The 16,439-nt window shown below is 40.4% G+C and overlaps 1 protein-coding gene across 3 annotated transcripts in view; it reads right to left on the reverse strand.

Moving 5' to 3' along the window:
* LRP1 (LDL receptor related protein 1) overlaps positions 1–16,439 on the reverse strand; it is a 469,165-nt gene that overhangs the window by 412,556 nt on the left and 40,170 nt on the right. The window contains exon 2 of one of the 3 annotated variants that reach the window (XM_070740967.1): positions 7,775–7,897. The exons of 1 other annotated variant lie outside the window; for it this stretch is intronic. In XM_070740967.1, coding sequence (XP_070597068.1) covers positions 7,775–7,897 — 123 coding nt within the window. Of the gene's footprint in view, positions 1–7,774; positions 7,901–16,439 lie in introns of all 3 variants that reach the window. One more of the 3 variants, XM_070740966.1, reaches the window with a different exon arrangement.

A 16,439-nucleotide genomic window follows, 5' to 3' on the forward strand; every position in this document is an offset into this window, starting at 1 on the left:
TTGTTTTTATTTAATTAAATTTATAGGCCACAAAATTTATTTGTGACGGTTGCGGCATCCCAGGGTCATGTGATGCCCTTTTGCAACCTTCCGACAAGCAAAGTCAATAGGGAAGTCAGATTCACTTAACAACCTTGTTACTCACTTAACAACTGCAGTGATTCACTTAACAGTTGTGGCAAGGAGGATCATAAAATGAGACACAATTCCCTTAAATGTCTCACTTAGCAAGAGAATTATGTTGGGCTCAATTGTGGATGTAAATTGAGGGCTGCCTGCATTGCAAGAAACAGAGCAAGATCCATAAGGCTGTCCCTGTAACAGCTTGATTTCCAAAACTCCACTCAGGCCAGAAAGAGCAAATCTGGGAGCCCATCTAGACAATCTACTTCCATTGAGGTTATTGTGTCACTTCTATTAAATCCGGCGTGGGGAATCAAAATTGCGTACCATGCTGCTCAGCATCCAGTCCTGCTGAGCCGAATGCTAACATTTCTTCTTTGCATCAGACTAAATCATCCCCTCTCTGATGTGCTCCCTCAATTGAAAAAAAAAAAAACCCAAAAAATTATGCCAGAAGTACAGCATTAGGAATTTCATTATGCCTGGCTCTGCGCCAACCAGCAAGAGCAAATATCACATAGAAAGCTCAAACTGATCACATGGAAAAAAATTAAGACTGTGCTGTATAAAATATGCAGCAGAACACAAAGACTAATCTAGATTTATTCTACCCAGGAGAAGAGAGATAGGTGAGTAAGGAAAGAAATCGTCTCCCAGGCTGAATAATGCCACCGTAATTTCGAAAAAACTGTTCGGCTGGTGGCAACGAGCTGTAATTTATCTGAGGTTGATACGATTCCCAACGCATCTTGGACTGAGATCTCTAGGCAGTACCGCAATATAAACTGCTTAAAGCTGTAATAATAAATCCTACCAAAGCAATAATGAAAAAAGAAACAGAACAGAGTTGGACCGGAAAGTTGGTCTCTGTGTAGCTACATCTCAAGAGAAAGGAGTCAGCGCAACAGAAAGCTACTCCAGAAGACTCCTTCCCAATATAATGCCTTCCAGATGTTTCAAAGTACCACACCCCTAATTCCCAGGAACCCTGGTCACTGCACATGATGGTTGGGAATTAATATGAATTCCATGTCCAGTCCAGCACATCAGGCTACAGGGCTTTATCAGTCTGAGAGAGAGGGAGAGAGAAGAGGGGGGGCGAGAGAGAGAGAGAGAAGAGGGGGGGCGAGAGAGAGAGAGAGAGAACCAGGAAAGTTATTCACACAACATATTATGTCATGCTGCAGTTTCTTCGTCTTTAGTTTAGAAACATAGAAGCATAGAAGTCTGACGGCAGAAAAAGACCTCATGATCCATCTAGTCTGCCCTTATACTATTTTCTGTATTTTATCTTAGAATGGATATATGTTTATCCCAGGCATGTTTAAATTCAGTTACTGTGGATTTATCTACCACGTCTGCTGGAAGTTTGTTCCAAGGATCTACTACTCTTTCAGTAAAATAATACTTTCTCATGTTGCTTTTGATTTCCCCCCCAACTAACTTCAGATTGTGTCCCCTTGTTCTTGTGTTCACTTTCCTATTAAAAACACTTCCCTCCTGGACCTTATTTAAGTGCAGGGGTATCAAACTCAAGCCCTGTGGGACAGAAGCAGCCAGCAGGTTGCTTAGAGATGGTCGTGGAGCTACCTTGGGAATAGCACAGGACATGCCCATAGTGCATCTGCTAATAAAAGCAGCCCTCACGAGCTCGTTTTTGCTGGCCGAAGGTTGCAGGAGGCCATTGCTACCAGAAACAGAGGTTGGGAGCCCGTTTTTGCTGGCAGAGCACCTGGACCACCACAGGCGCTACCCAACATAAGTCATATCAAGATGGCCACGCCCATTCTGGTCCCCGAGGTCAAACACAATGCTGATGAGGCCCTCAATGAAATAGAGTATAACTCCCCTGGTTTAGTGTAATACATAAAATCAATCACTGTAGCTTTTAAGCTATAGCGTACGGGTAAAAATGAACTGGCTGTCATAAACCACCACTAAACAAACTATGACTCAGCTCATGTGAACTAAACAGAGAGCCAAAAGGCAACATCTTCAGAATTCTTCCACAATATAAAGGAAATCTGACGACAAAATCTCCTATCCGATTGGTGTCAACATTTTAAAAAACAACCCTTCTCAACTTCTCACAGCCATTCTTTTTTTGTTGTTGTTGTTTTGTTTCTTAATTACTTGTTCAAATTTTTCCTTCTTTGTTTAATATTTCTGCATCTTCTTTACTTATTGAATTTATACTAATTTTATCTAAGTATCCTAATAAATCATCCTCTTCAATTTTGTCTTTTTGGCGTAGCATTTTTACAGCCATTCTGGAACTTGCTACGTATTAGGCTTCATAGCTGCATCCCTTTCCGTCTCCTTTTATCCAACAGTAAGCAGTGAGAGACTGCAGCTGAAGCAGAATTGAGGCGATTAAAATGCCAGGCCCTGAGCCTAAGGGTAAAATTAGGGGGCCAAAAACCTCTGTGTAAACTTGCTAGCAAGACACAAAAGACCAAGCTGCCATCAAACTGAAAAACCCCACAACAGAAAGGGAAGGAGAAATGATTACATGTCCCAGGCCTGTTTCATAATGCTGGGATTTGCTGCCATTGTTAAGTCAGATTTTGTGCCATCCACAGTCCAACCTTCACAATAAAATGAAGTGGGTCTCTCGACTCTGACTCGGAGAGGGGAGAGGGGATTGGACTGCAAAACGCAAAACAGGAAAAGAACAGTCTTTGAACCTGTGGGCCTCACTTAGTAATCTTGGAAATGGTGATTACAAGCATGGAGAAAATGGGCACTGGCTTAGGGACATATGTTTTGAGCCCATTTTGAGACGTGATGCTCAAGCACAATCTACAGGAATGGAGGTCAGAATACTCTGCACAGCTCTACACAGCTTGAAGCAAATCAGAGTGCGTTGCTCTGGAAACCCACAGCAGCCTTCAGGACAGGCCATGCTGAGGAGGCCCTGATCTAAAACAAAACAAGGTTAAGAGAAACGCCAACTCCATAGCCTTCCGGGTGGACAAGTAAGGAGAAGATTTCTCCTCGGGGAAATAAAGGGGGAAACCTTAAGTTTTGCTCTTCATATTGATGACCTCACACCAAAATAGCATTTTCGCCGCACAAAAAGCAAATAGATAATCAATACACATAGGAGAGTGTATTAACATGTTAAGTAGAGAAAAAAGAAACCCAATCCAGGTTTTTTTGTGCCTTATGTTTGACATAAAAACGAAACTAAAACGTTACAGAACATGCAGGTTAGTCTTATCAGGTAGATATCATGTCATTTATTCTCCCTCCTCTCTTGCTATTCGTTCCCTGAGTTGAAACAAACAGCAAAAGACACTTACATTGACAGCTTACACCAGTGATGGTGAACCTTTTTTCCTCGGGTGCCGAAAGAGCATGCGGACGCGCTATTGGTCCTGTGTGAGTGCCCACACCCATAATTCAATGCCTGAGGAGGGCAAAAACAGCTTCTCCCACTCCCTGGAGGCCCTCTGGAGGCCGGAAATGGCCTGTTTCCCAACTTCTGGTGGGCCCATTAGGCTTGTGTTTCACCCTCCCCAGGCTCCAAAAGCTTCCCTGGAACCGGGAGAGGGTAATGCCCTCCCACATCCCTCCGGAGGCTCTCTGGAAGCAAAAAATGCCCTCCCAGAGTGTCTTTGCAAGCCACACACATGCACATTGGAGCTGAGCTAGGGCAACGGTTCACATGCCAGCAGAAATGGCTCCGCGTGCCACCCGTGCCATAGGTTCGCCATCACTGGATTACACCATTAATTTGTAACTGTGGTTTGCTGAACAGGCCTCCAACTTATGAATTACAAGACAGTAGCAAATTTATACAACAATCCCAACCGAGCAATCCCAATTGAGCATCATGACTTTGCCCAATGTCTGAACTCAGCCTCTGACTGAGAATAGAGTTGATTACAACTCTGATTACAACTTGCCCAAAGGAAATTACAATGAGTGAAGTGCCCAATAATATTTTTACTATCTCAAAAATATGATTAAAAGGTTCTGGATTCATAGGATGTCACTACTTTATAAAGATTAAAGAGTCATTTGCTACAAGGCTTAGCAGTTGTATGGAGCTACCCAATTCCATTCAGGGTAGACCTCTGATGCTGCAATCTCATTTAGTCCAGTCACTTTATTAGCAATGTATGGAGCTTATCTGAAGCTCCTGAATAAAATGAAACCAAGGTTATTCCCAATAACTGAAGTGACAAGACTTATGAAATAATGTCACATCTTCATACAACACAGCAGTATTATGTGGCTATTGTTTTCAAAGGAATTAAAATTCAAATGTTATTAACATAAGGCCACAAGATCTATTACATTTTCCACCAACTTTCTTCAACCTTCAAGCTGCTGAGACTACAACTCCCACAATTCTCAGAGACCATGGCTTTGTCTTGTGTTGAGAATTTTGGGAGTTCTCATTCCAGCACATCTGGAAAATATCAAGGGGAAAGGAAGATTGGATTACTATAAATTAAGAAAAAGGGAACATTCAGATGCAATCTGAGATCAAGTTGGACATTGGCACCTGCAAAAAATCATTTCATATTACGGAGGGAAACGTTACATATAATAATGTTATAGACCAACAACCACAACTGAAATTAGAAGAAGATTGTAAATGAAACCAGGGGAGACATTTATTAAAAATCAATGTGGTCGAAGCCAAAAATAATCCTTTTCTTTTTAAGGGATATAAAATACCCTAGAATGTTTGTAAATGTTGGCTTTGCTCAAACTTCGGCTCTGCTATCCAAAAAAAGAGATTGAAAAAGCCCTAGAACTTGGAACAACTCTTTCATTTACAAACTAAATAAACCCAGACTCAGCCTTTTTAAAAGCTCAGCCACTGTGCTCCAACCCTGCCAGCTTTTGGCAGCAGCAAAGCAAGGAAATGGTAGGCATTTCTGATTAATAAAGCTCTCACACAGACATGCCTTGCTTCCAGAGCTGATGAAAAACAACTAAATGCTCCAAGGGCAGGAAGGGAAAGCTCTTGGTCAATGAAATTGCAGATTCAAACAGGGCATCAGTCTCAAGCTAGGCCTATCCAATCTGGGCTTCAGAACTCCAGGTGACCACTGCACAGTGGTGTTAGCCTCTGACTTAGCTCTCTCCCCTTCCAAAATCCATGTGGCTTTCATCCTAGCTGTTGTGGTTAGCTCTGGCCCTGCTCCTGCCCCAAGGACTGTGGATGTGGGGGAGACATCCACATGCTGCAGGCCTGTTTTGCCCCCGGTGGAATCTGCTGATGAAGGCTCATCTGACCAAGAAGACATGAATGACAGGGAGGAGGAGAGTGTGACAGACAGCTCAGAAGGAGATCAATTATCTAGCTCCTCCTTGGATTCAGAACAAGAGTTGATGATACAGCCACGCATGCGGAGAGCGATGCATAGGCAACAACAACGGAGAGATTATTATCAAAGAAAATGAGGCCACCTGTGGTTGGGTGGGGCTGTGGTAATTAGTGAGGCTGCTATAAATAGCAGCCTGTGGGTTTGGCCATTGTGGAGGATTATCTGATCTTTGTGTTTCGTGACTGCTTTGTTGACTTTGACTTTTTGTGTGCTGATTTTTCCCCGCTTTGAAACTAAACCAGAGTAAAGTGTGTTTCACTTTGTGAAAGAAGGACTGTGAATTGCCTCCCAGCTGCAAGCTAAGTATCTCAGAACTGATAAGGGACTTGTACAAATTACCAGTTTGTTTGGAGACGAGTGCTCTTTGCTATACCAAAAGAAGGCTTGGTTTAAGTGAATTTTCATTATAAAGAACATTGTTTTGAATTTTCAAACGTGTGTGTGTCTGAAATTTGTACCTGTGAATTTTTGGGAGGATTCTACCAGAGAGCCCGACAGAACACAAGCAGTGTTCCAGAAGTCTTTAAACACCAGCTCTTCTGTCAGGCTCTGGAATAGGATTCTCTTGAGCTGTTACCAGGTGTCTTTTGTGCAATGAATGAATGGTTTTAAATGTTATTAGAGTTTTTAAAAGTATTTTAGCTATATTAATCGGATTTTTTAGATATGTATATTGTTTATTGTTTTGATATGTTGCGAGCCGCCCCGAGTCCTTGGAGAAGGGCGGCATACAAATCCAATAAATAAATAAATAATAAATAAATTTGGGGGTTTTGTACAATTTTTTATTGATTGTTGTTGTTGTTGTTGTTATTATTGTCAATACAACACAGCAAATGAGATCACTATGCTGGATTTCGTATTTCATCACCAGTCTGCGTGATGTAGCGGTGAATTATGTGTGCCAATCCCAGTAAAGTGGACTTTTGCAATTGACATATGGAGATATTATTACTATTACTATTACTATTACTATTATTATTATTATTATTGAATATAAACCTAATCAGAGGTATTCTAGAACAGAGGTCTCCAACCTTGGCAACTTTAAGGCTTGTGGACTTCAGCTTTGCTGGCTGAGGAATTCTGGGAGTTGAAGTCCGCAAGTCTTAAAAGTTGCCAAGGTTGGAGATCACTGCTCTAGAGTGTGGTGATCTTAAATCTAGCACATTTTAAAAGGGCATCAAAAAGAGACTGGTTTGGTGTGTGTGAGAGAGAGAGGCTTTCAAGTGATCACCCACATTTTGGCAACCAAAACCCACATCTTGTAACACCTTTTTAAGTCTTATTCCATGGGATCATTTCTGTGAGTCAGGGAAGCAACCAGATGCTTGTGAGTTAAGCCTGTTTTTGTTTTTAAACTTATTGTCTTTCCATGGTCTCTATCCTAAATCAAGATTTTTAAATAATAATAATAATAATAATAATAATAATAATAATAATAATAATTTATTAGATTTGTATGCCGCCCCTCTCCGAAGACTCGGGGCGGCTCACAACAATAATAAAAAACAATATAACAGTGAACAAATCTAATATTAAAAGAAAAAGATATATAAAACCCCAGCAATTAAAACCATACAACACATACATACCAAACATAAAATATAAAAGCCTGGGGGAGGTGTCTCAGTTCCCCCATGCATGGCGATATAGGTGGGTCTACTAATAATAACAACAACAACAACATTTATTTATAATGCCCTGTTAACAAAGAGCATAACAGCATGTTACCAATAGCACTTTTTTTAACAGAGCCAGCATATTGTCCCCTCAATCCAGGTCCTCATTTTACCCACCTCGGAAGGCTGGAAGGCTGAGTCAACCTTGAGCCGGTGATGAGATTTGAACCACTGACCTGCAGATCTAACAGTCAGCTTTAGTGGCCTGCAGTACAGCACTCTACCCACTGCGCCACCTCGGCTCTATGCATACATTCATACATTCACTAGGAAGCTGATGCGGTATACAATCCTATAATAATCAGCTCACACAAAGGAGGGAGAAGAATCAAGGCTATCGCCTTGTAAAACCACCAAGCAATTGGGAAGAGTAACAGACAAAGAGCATTCTCAAATATCCCCATTACCATCCCCGGGCATGCAGCAAAGTCAAGCAAAAGCCCCCCCAGCTCACCCTCACCAAAAGAGCAACCTAGAAAGGCAGCCTTGTGGATCACGGGTCATCTACCACCGAAGTGAGAGATGAGAGACAGAAAGAGAATACAATTTGCACCCATCCCACTCTTTTGACAATAATTGGCCCTCTGTGGAAAAATAAAAGTTGGGTTTTGTTTTTCCTACCAAAAGACTGGTCCTTCAGCCGGTTCCAAGCGTTCGGGTCTCTCCCTTTGGGCGGTGTAGGTCTAGGCTGCAGCACCCACTCCGCGCGCGGGGAATTGGGAGGTTTCACTTTGATTGAGTCGTCTACTAAAGAAATAATAGGGTCATTTTTTCCCCCTTTCTGGTACTTTTTTCCCCAAATCCCTTTTAAATATTTCCCACTTTAAAAAAAAAAAACACCTCTCATTCTCATTTTTAAAAAAATGCTTTGTAAAAAATTTATTTCAACATAGCTGAAGTTTGTCAGGGATATGGAAATAAAATAACATCAATGAGAGAAAACAGCAATGAAAATGAGACAGAAGGGCATCATAGGAATATGGCATTCTTAAGAGGGTAAGTAACTTGTTTGCAAACTTCTTGGGGTTACATAGTGTACACAGGGTAGCTTTCAGCTTTGATTACATCAGTGAGAGTAAATAAGCATCAAGTTTAAAGAAGTAGCACTTGGTTTGCTTCGAGGAATTCTTTGCCATGAAGAATAATTGAAACATTCAGAACCAGCATGTACAGTTAGTCCTTGACTTAGGATCAACAATTGGAACCAGAATTTGTATTTATTTATTTATTTATTTATTTATTTATTTATTTATTTATTTATTTTATTAGATTTGTATGCCGCCCCTCTCCGAAGACTCGGGGCGGCTCACAACAACAATAAAAAACAGTATAAACAATGGAACAAATCTAATAGTAAGAATTATATTAAAAAACCCATCTGTTATTGTTAAATCATTGCGGAAGAAAATCCAGCTCCCCAAATGAATGTTGATTTTTTTTGCAGGAAATCAGCAAAAAAAGGACGCCAGTTGCAATCACATGACAAGATGCTGCAGCCAGTTGTAAGTGAAAACTGGTTCCCAAACACATCAATTTTAATCATGTAACTGATGTGCGTGAGAGAGAGAGAGGAGGGGAGAGGGATAAAAGTATAGTTTTAAGTGCAAAAGTCAGTCACTCTTTCCAAGAAGTCATAACTTAAATCATCATGAAAGAAATGGTCATATGTAAAGGACTACCTGTATTTTGTTAACTCTGCAGATACATGTGACTCCATACATTTGTTTCTTTTTTATCAAACTAATATAGCAGTCCATCTCACAAAAAGCAACTCTATACTGGCTGTGATGGCATATAAATCTGAATAATTATCAGTCCAATCACAATATTGCCTAGTGCATTGTACTAACACACCCTATTGGATCAGTTTATGCAAAATTGGATTGAATGCATGATTTAGATGTAAACAAGTCCTGTAGATATCTGCCACATACTTGCACATAAGTAACTACAGGCAATGGCAGCCAGTCTACTCCCTAATCTTTTCATTTTGAGCTTTATTCTCCAGCTTTGCTGGCTGGGGAATTCTGGGAGTTGAAGTCCTCTAGGCTTAAAGTTGCCAAGGTTGGAGATCCCTGCTTTAGGAGGATCCCTTTAAAGGAGGCTTTAGGGATCACAAAAATAGCATCTGCTCCAGAATGAGACAGGGAGGGCTCTGCAAAAAAAAAAAAAAACAACTGTACTCAAATTGGCTGTGTCAAGCTGCAGAAAGTTGAGTGTCAATAGACTCTGGATGGGGAGCTGGTATCCAGCACTGTAGCAGCTTCTTGCTCACTGGTTGGCTTTAGAGCCAGCTAAGGGATCTCTCTGCTTGCAATCTTCACTGGAGGCTTCCTCACTGCCTTTCTGGGGAAGCCAGAAGAGAAGATTGCAAATGATGAACAAAGGGCTCTTCACAATCACAGGCCTGCAAGCACCTGAAAATGTGATCACTTGATCATGGAATGGCGGTGGTACGATATTTTACAATGGACGGAAATGCTTTATAGGCCATATGACACCCTTTCCGAGCCATTGTTAACTGCGAATGATCATTAAATGACTGGTTGCAAGAGAAGGACTACCTGCTTAAGCTTCGTGGGAGAGAATGCAGCAAAATTTTCTCTCTTTTGCTGTTTGAAATAGATATCTTTTTCCTGCTCATTATTACTTTTTTCCCCCTAATCTTTTTTTTTACTTCCCCCCAAGCTTTTACATCTTTATTAAATACTTTAGGCCCATTATGATTGGTTACTAATGATGCATGTATTCTCACAAACATTCTGCTATCTCATTCTTAGCTCACCAAAAAAAATTGCCCTTCCTTTGTTAATAAACCATTTTAACTTTTCATTTATGCAAGATTTATATTTTTTTTTTAAAAACTGACCAGTAAAATGAATTTACAAGACGTTTTTTAACAACATCCCAATGAAAAGAAACAAAAAAAAGCAAAAAAAAGCAAAAAAAAAAAAACCAAGCCAGCTGAAAGAAAACATGAGCAAACCAAAAAGCTGTTCCATAAACAAAAATGATGCATGAGGGGAGGGGAGGGAAGAAACTTCAAATTTTGTTCCAGAAACCCATTTAGCTTCTATTAAAAAACAGAGCAAGGGAGACAGAGTGTGTCATTTGGCACCATGAAACATCCCATCCATTCAGAACTGGTAAAGCAACGATTAAATAGAGATCTGGTTATGTCTGGTCTGGAACACAAAAAGTCAGACATTACCCTATCCGTCTTGGCATTCACACCAGAGCTATTCTGCTAGGAGACCAATTACCTGCTTCCCTAAAACTGAATGAGACGAACTTGCGTGTAGTGCTTAAGAGTTTATTTACGGCTTTTTTAAAAGTTAGCATTGATTTTCTCCTATAAATTTCAACCGGGCGCATTTGCATGCAAGTGAGTTGAAAGCTCCAGGCAGGAATCGGTGTGATCATAAAGAACTCAGCTTCCATTTTGGAGAAACTATTTAAAACAGACAGTCTAACACAACCTAATGCCTTCCAGATGTTTTGGAATTCCTCAGTCCCAGCCAGGGTAGCTGATGGCAAGGAATATTTGGGAAACAAGCAGAGGTTATCAGGTTGGTTATCACTGTCCAAAAATTATCTTTGGTGGGGATAAATGAAGGGGAGGTTAAAAGCACCATCAAATATACTGATTAGAAACTCTGGAGGTTTATTTATTGCTTTTATATCATGCAAGAAGAAGGGGAAAGTGCCTCCCCTTTCGTTACTCTCTCATTTAAGCTGAACTAGTCAGCAACTGATTCAAAATTACTGAACGGACTCTATATTCAAGTGGGGATTTTAATCTGGATATTCCATGGCCAAATCGAATACTGTAATTTCAACTACCTTACTGCCTGATTGAGGAAAACCAAAATGGAACTTTGGTGGTGGTGTGTTGTTGTTTTTAAAAAGAAAATTAGTTGGGAGAAATGGGGTCCAGATTACGCAAATACTTGCTGTTTCCTATAGCTGTGCAGAAATCGTAGCACTGTAAAACATGACTCAGAAGTTTGATTGAGATGGAACATAGCAGAGATATAAATGGATAATTACTGTGTCACAAGTGACTCAAGTGGTTGTCGAACGGAGCAGAAGAACTGGTAAATGTTTCACTTAGTATAAACTATAATTAAAAGTAGAATGCTAGTTCAGGGGAATAGCACATTCTTTACATGCAGAAGGTCCAAATTTTAACATCAACCAGGGGTGGGTTCCACTTACTTTCACCACTGGTTCGCATTACGACATTTTGCATGCCTGTGTTTGCTCATGCAATTCTGCTTTTGTGCATGCTCACTAGCTATTCTCAGCTGTGCTTCGGGCAAAGGAATAAAGAGAAGTATAAACCCAGGGGCGAGTGCGGGGACCCTTTTTCAAGCAGCAGCAGCAGCGGAAAAAACTTCCAACCAGTAAAAAAATTGGGGGGGAAATCTCCCCAAAAAAGAAGATGGGGGCACCCATGGACTAGCACTAACCAAACCAGATCTATGACGCCATTGTGACATCACCAGCAGATTGCTACCGGTTCAGGTGATCCAGTCCAAACTAGGAGGAACCCACCCCTATCCACTATTTAACCCCTATATGAAATGATGGAGAACTACTGCCAGTCAAAACAGACAATGATCCAATTCAGAGGTTGGGTTTCATAGTCTTTGCACTTGTGATGCCTAAACTATGTTTTTGTAACCACAATCTGTTATAATTGATTGGTTTCTCACAGCATACTAAATGATGGCTAAGCCCCAACAAACCACATTACCTAGTTTGTCGGAACCAGGCTAAGGTAAATAGCAATAACAATAGCACTTAAGACTTATATACCATTTCACAATACTTTACAGCCCTCTCTAAGCAGTTTATAGTCAGCATCTTGGCCCCAACAATTTGGGTCCTCATTTTATTGACCATGGAAGGATGGAAGGTAGAATCAACCTTGAATCTAGTGAGACTCAAACTACTGAACTACTGGCAGCTGACAGTCAGCAGAATTAGCCTGTAGTACTGCATTCTAACCACTGTGCCACCAAGGCTAAAAAAACCTTGTGTCCCTATCTTAAGAAATCCTATAGATTTGCAGTTGTATAATTCCTCCAACCTGTAGAAAACATATGGCATTGCTCCAAAACCAATTAATCAAGATCATAAGCCAATCTAAACATGACAGAGGAAGTAACAAAAAAGGATTTCCCAATCTTCCAAAATTAAACTGCAGGGAGATGGGACTCATCAGACACAAGCATAATACAGTGGTACCTCTACCTAAGAACGCCTCTACTTACGAACTTTTCTAGATAAGAACTGGATGTTCAAGATTTTTTTGCCTCTTCTTAAGAACCATTTTCCACTTACAAACCCAAGCCTCTGAAACTGTAACCGGAAAAGGCAGGGAGAAGCCTCCGTGGGGCCTCTCTAGGAATCTCCTGGGAGGAAACAGGGCCTCCCCTCTCCCTGTGGTTTCCCCAATCGCACACATTATTTGCTTTTACATTGATTCCTATGGGAAAAATTTCTTCTTCTTACAAACTTTTCTATTTAAGAACCTGGTCACGGAATGAATTAAGTTCATAAGTAGAGGTACCACTGTACTAGGAAAGCCTTTTTTTAAAAGTCCCTTTTTATCCAAAGGAAATGAACAGATTTAGGTTCACAAAAGCAATTAAAAATTATTCCAAACTAATTCCCTTGCACTTGGCATAATGGAGCCTTCCATTATGTTTTGGGGGCACTGCAGACATGAACTCACAACTCAACATTTCTGGACCAAGCAAGAAAAAATGTTCTTAAGCAGGTCAGAAGAAACCATAAGCCACGACAGAGGGTAGATCATCATTTCAATAGATCTTCTGCTGCTAAACTGTATCGCCCGTCCTTCCGTAGGAAGTTTTTCACACATCCTGCCCTTGGAATCTTTGCAGAAGCCATCGTTTCAGGAAGCAATTTAAAACAAATACTTCCTTTTCCAAACAAGGCAAGAAAAAAAGTGAAACTAAAGAAACTGAGTGTGCATGATATATTGGGAAAACCAATGAGCATGCTGTTTTTATCATTGTTGTTAGCCGCCCCGAGTCTACGGAGAGGGGCGGCATACAAATCCAATAAATTATTATTATCATTATCATTATTATCATTATTATTATTATTATTATTATTATTATTATTATTGTTGTTCCCAAAATAAAGTGTTTCAGTCTACAAGGGCCAGAAAGTTAAAATGGGACAAGAGAGAGTGACAACAGCTAAGAAAATAATAATATTTATTTTCAGGAAGCCAAAATCACATGTTTTTTTCCCTCCAAGATACACGCACATAATTTTATAGGCAGGGTATGTTCGCGCATACCAGTATCCACTATTTCTGCATGAGAGTGAAAAAAACAGGTTCATCTTATTTTATACTGAATTTATAAGCACATTTATCATGCTATAAAGTTTTTATCATCCCTTTTTCCTCCCTTCTCCATCTTCCACTCTCCAAAGTGACTTTTTTTACCTTTCTGAAAAAAGCTGCCATGCAACTAAAAGTCCATATCCCTGGCTGAGAGCTCTTAAGGGGATGAGGCATGTGTGACTCTTTGAACTGGAAAATGTAATCTCACTTCAGAGGCTGCGTTTTCCACCACTCGGAGCTCGACATGCTTCATCTGTTGCCATACGCTATATAGCTATTATTGGAGCACTTGACCATCAAAACCTGACAGACTACCCAGAAAAAGGACAAGAATCCTGAAAGTATGTCTGTTGATCCGTCAATACGCCAGTTATTTCAAGCAATGTAACTGAAAATCTTCAGTACGGCTAATTAGAAATGTCCCAGAGATTTCATGGTTCAGCAAACCAACCCTAACAAACCCTCTTACTTTAAGGATTGGTGGCCTCCCATTAGCACATATACACAAATACCTTTACTAATCTTCTTATACAGACTCACAATACAACCCACAATAAATCACATTAGCTATACCAAGGGAGTCCTTTAGGATCTTTAGGGTCCTTTAAAAATAATAAAAGCCTAATTTCCAATAGCTCCAGGCAAGAGGTTTAGTGATGAGGGATGTTGGAAGGCACCCATTTGGGAAGTCTACTTCCCTTTGGGAAGGCTACTGTAAATCAACCTTCCCAAATCTGGTGCCTTCAGCATTCTATAGATCAGTGTTTCCCAACCTCGGGCACTTGAAGATATCTGGACTTCAACTCCCAGAATTCCCCAGCCAGCATTTGCTGGCTGGGGAATTCTGGGAGTTGAAGTCCAAATATCTTCAAATGGCCAAGGTTGGGAAACACTGCTATAGATAGTGATTACAGCTACATAATAGAAGCCCCACCCTGGAATAGATGCACTACTTTATGTGTCTTTGAATACCTTTGACTTCCTTCCAGCTTTCTCAGCAAGGTTTTTTTTTTTAAGTTCCTTCTTCCTAGGACTGAGAGAATGTGATTGGCAGAAACTCACCCAGCTGGAATGAATAAAGTAGGACTAGAACTCAGTTTCTTGCCTGGTGCCCTATCTATATATTAGACCAAGGCTGTCAAACCCCCAGCTTGCGGACCAGATGCAACACAAGCAGGCGACACTCACACCTAGTTTAGTGAAGGGGGGGGGGGTCCCACTATGTCATGTGATGATGACGTGACAATGTGTGTTTGACACCCCTCTACTAGACTAAATTAGTTTTCTCACACAAAGAAAACAAACAAAAAGGCTGAGCGCATCAGTTGTGACAGGCATCTTCACTTTGACTCCCTGTTCAGACTCACTGGACGTCTTACAAATATATCAGGTCTATAATATATAGAGTTCCACCCCAGCACTGCTAATTAGGAATTGTGGATATTACCATTCAAATTTGATCTAGCTTCTGTATGCCATTAATCACATCTATCTGCACCCTGTTACTTTTGTATTTCTAATAAGAGAAACAACAGCAACGCTTTTGACTATAACAACATCATGCACCCATAATACAATGCTGCATGTCTGGTTTTTCTGTATCATGCTCAGTGAGGAGGAACTATAGCAATGTTATCTAGAACAATGTCTGAATCTTCTCTGTATGACTTTTGCAGAATGGCTCGTCACCAAAAGAGCTTCTTTCAATTGAAAAACTGAAACCTTAATCTGCAGAAGAAAATAAATGAGCCAGCCCTACCTTTCTTTTTACTCCTATAGACAAACAGGGCAGCTTCATTACACGCTAGTAATCAAGAGGAAATTGTTAACAAGTAGAACATTACAATGTTCTTGGCATAATCCCACTTGCCATCAAGGGAGCAAAGGCAGAAAGGTAGTTTTGTTTAAATGTTCCTCAAGACACAATAAGCTGGTGTTTGAATCCATTATCCAACCTCTTTATTTACTTGGCCAGTCTCATGTCTAAGCTACTTCTTGGGGAACAATTTCTGCATGGAATTTAAGAAAGCATATTAGACTGAGGTTTTCTAAAGTTCTTGAGAACCCCTTTTCTAGTAGGTCATAAAAAAAAGAAAATATGGTTATAAACACAATTTTCAATGGTGACGTATGGCATCTTCCAGCGTCCTCAAGTCTTAACAATGGCCCTACTGTAGGGGTGAAATCTCCTGGTTTCGACCAGTTCCTATGTACTGTTAGCGGCTGCGGCTGGTGATTCGATGAGCCAGAAGCAATCGCTGGCTGGCCACGGCTCCATTTCCAAGTGAAATTGTAGTTGCACAAGAGGCATTCTCCCTTAGCACCCATATGTATAAATGCTGCATTTGATAAATCAGTCTCCTTCTGTATTGTGTCAGGAACCCACCCCCAAATGTTGTTTAGGGTGTGTTTACAAATTTTGCTGATTTTCCTAATTTACTGCTCATGGAGGAGTTATGACATTTTGCAGCAGAGTTTATTTGGGAAAGGGTCACATATGTTATATTGCTTGGGTATTTTGTCTGATAGTTCCTTCAAAGAGCTTAACAAAGTATGTGTTCTGCCTTATCTCACTTGCCAAAAAAACATGTTCCTTAAAGCTCTATAATCCTATTGGCAGATTAGGGTGAGAGACTGTACTTGGTTCCATGAATAAATAGGGTTTGATCCCTGTTCTCTCCAAACATTAATACATTAATACAGACCCTCTCTTTCTCATACCAAAGCTTTCTACCCAGAGGAACTTGAGGTATTCTTCCAGATCTTTAAAAATGAAACATTTGTTCTTCAGGACAAGAACTATTTCCTAATTAGCAGTCTTAATTATTAGATTATCCTCCACATAGAGTTGTAAGTGGGAGTGGGAGTCAGGACAAACAATGTTATCTTAATACTTAG

Source organism: Erythrolamprus reginae, chromosome 2 (assembly GCF_031021105.1).
Source record: "Erythrolamprus reginae isolate rEryReg1 chromosome 2, rEryReg1.hap1, whole genome shotgun sequence".
NCBI classification, from domain to species: Eukaryota; Metazoa; Chordata; class Lepidosauria; order Squamata; family Dipsadidae; genus Erythrolamprus; species Erythrolamprus reginae.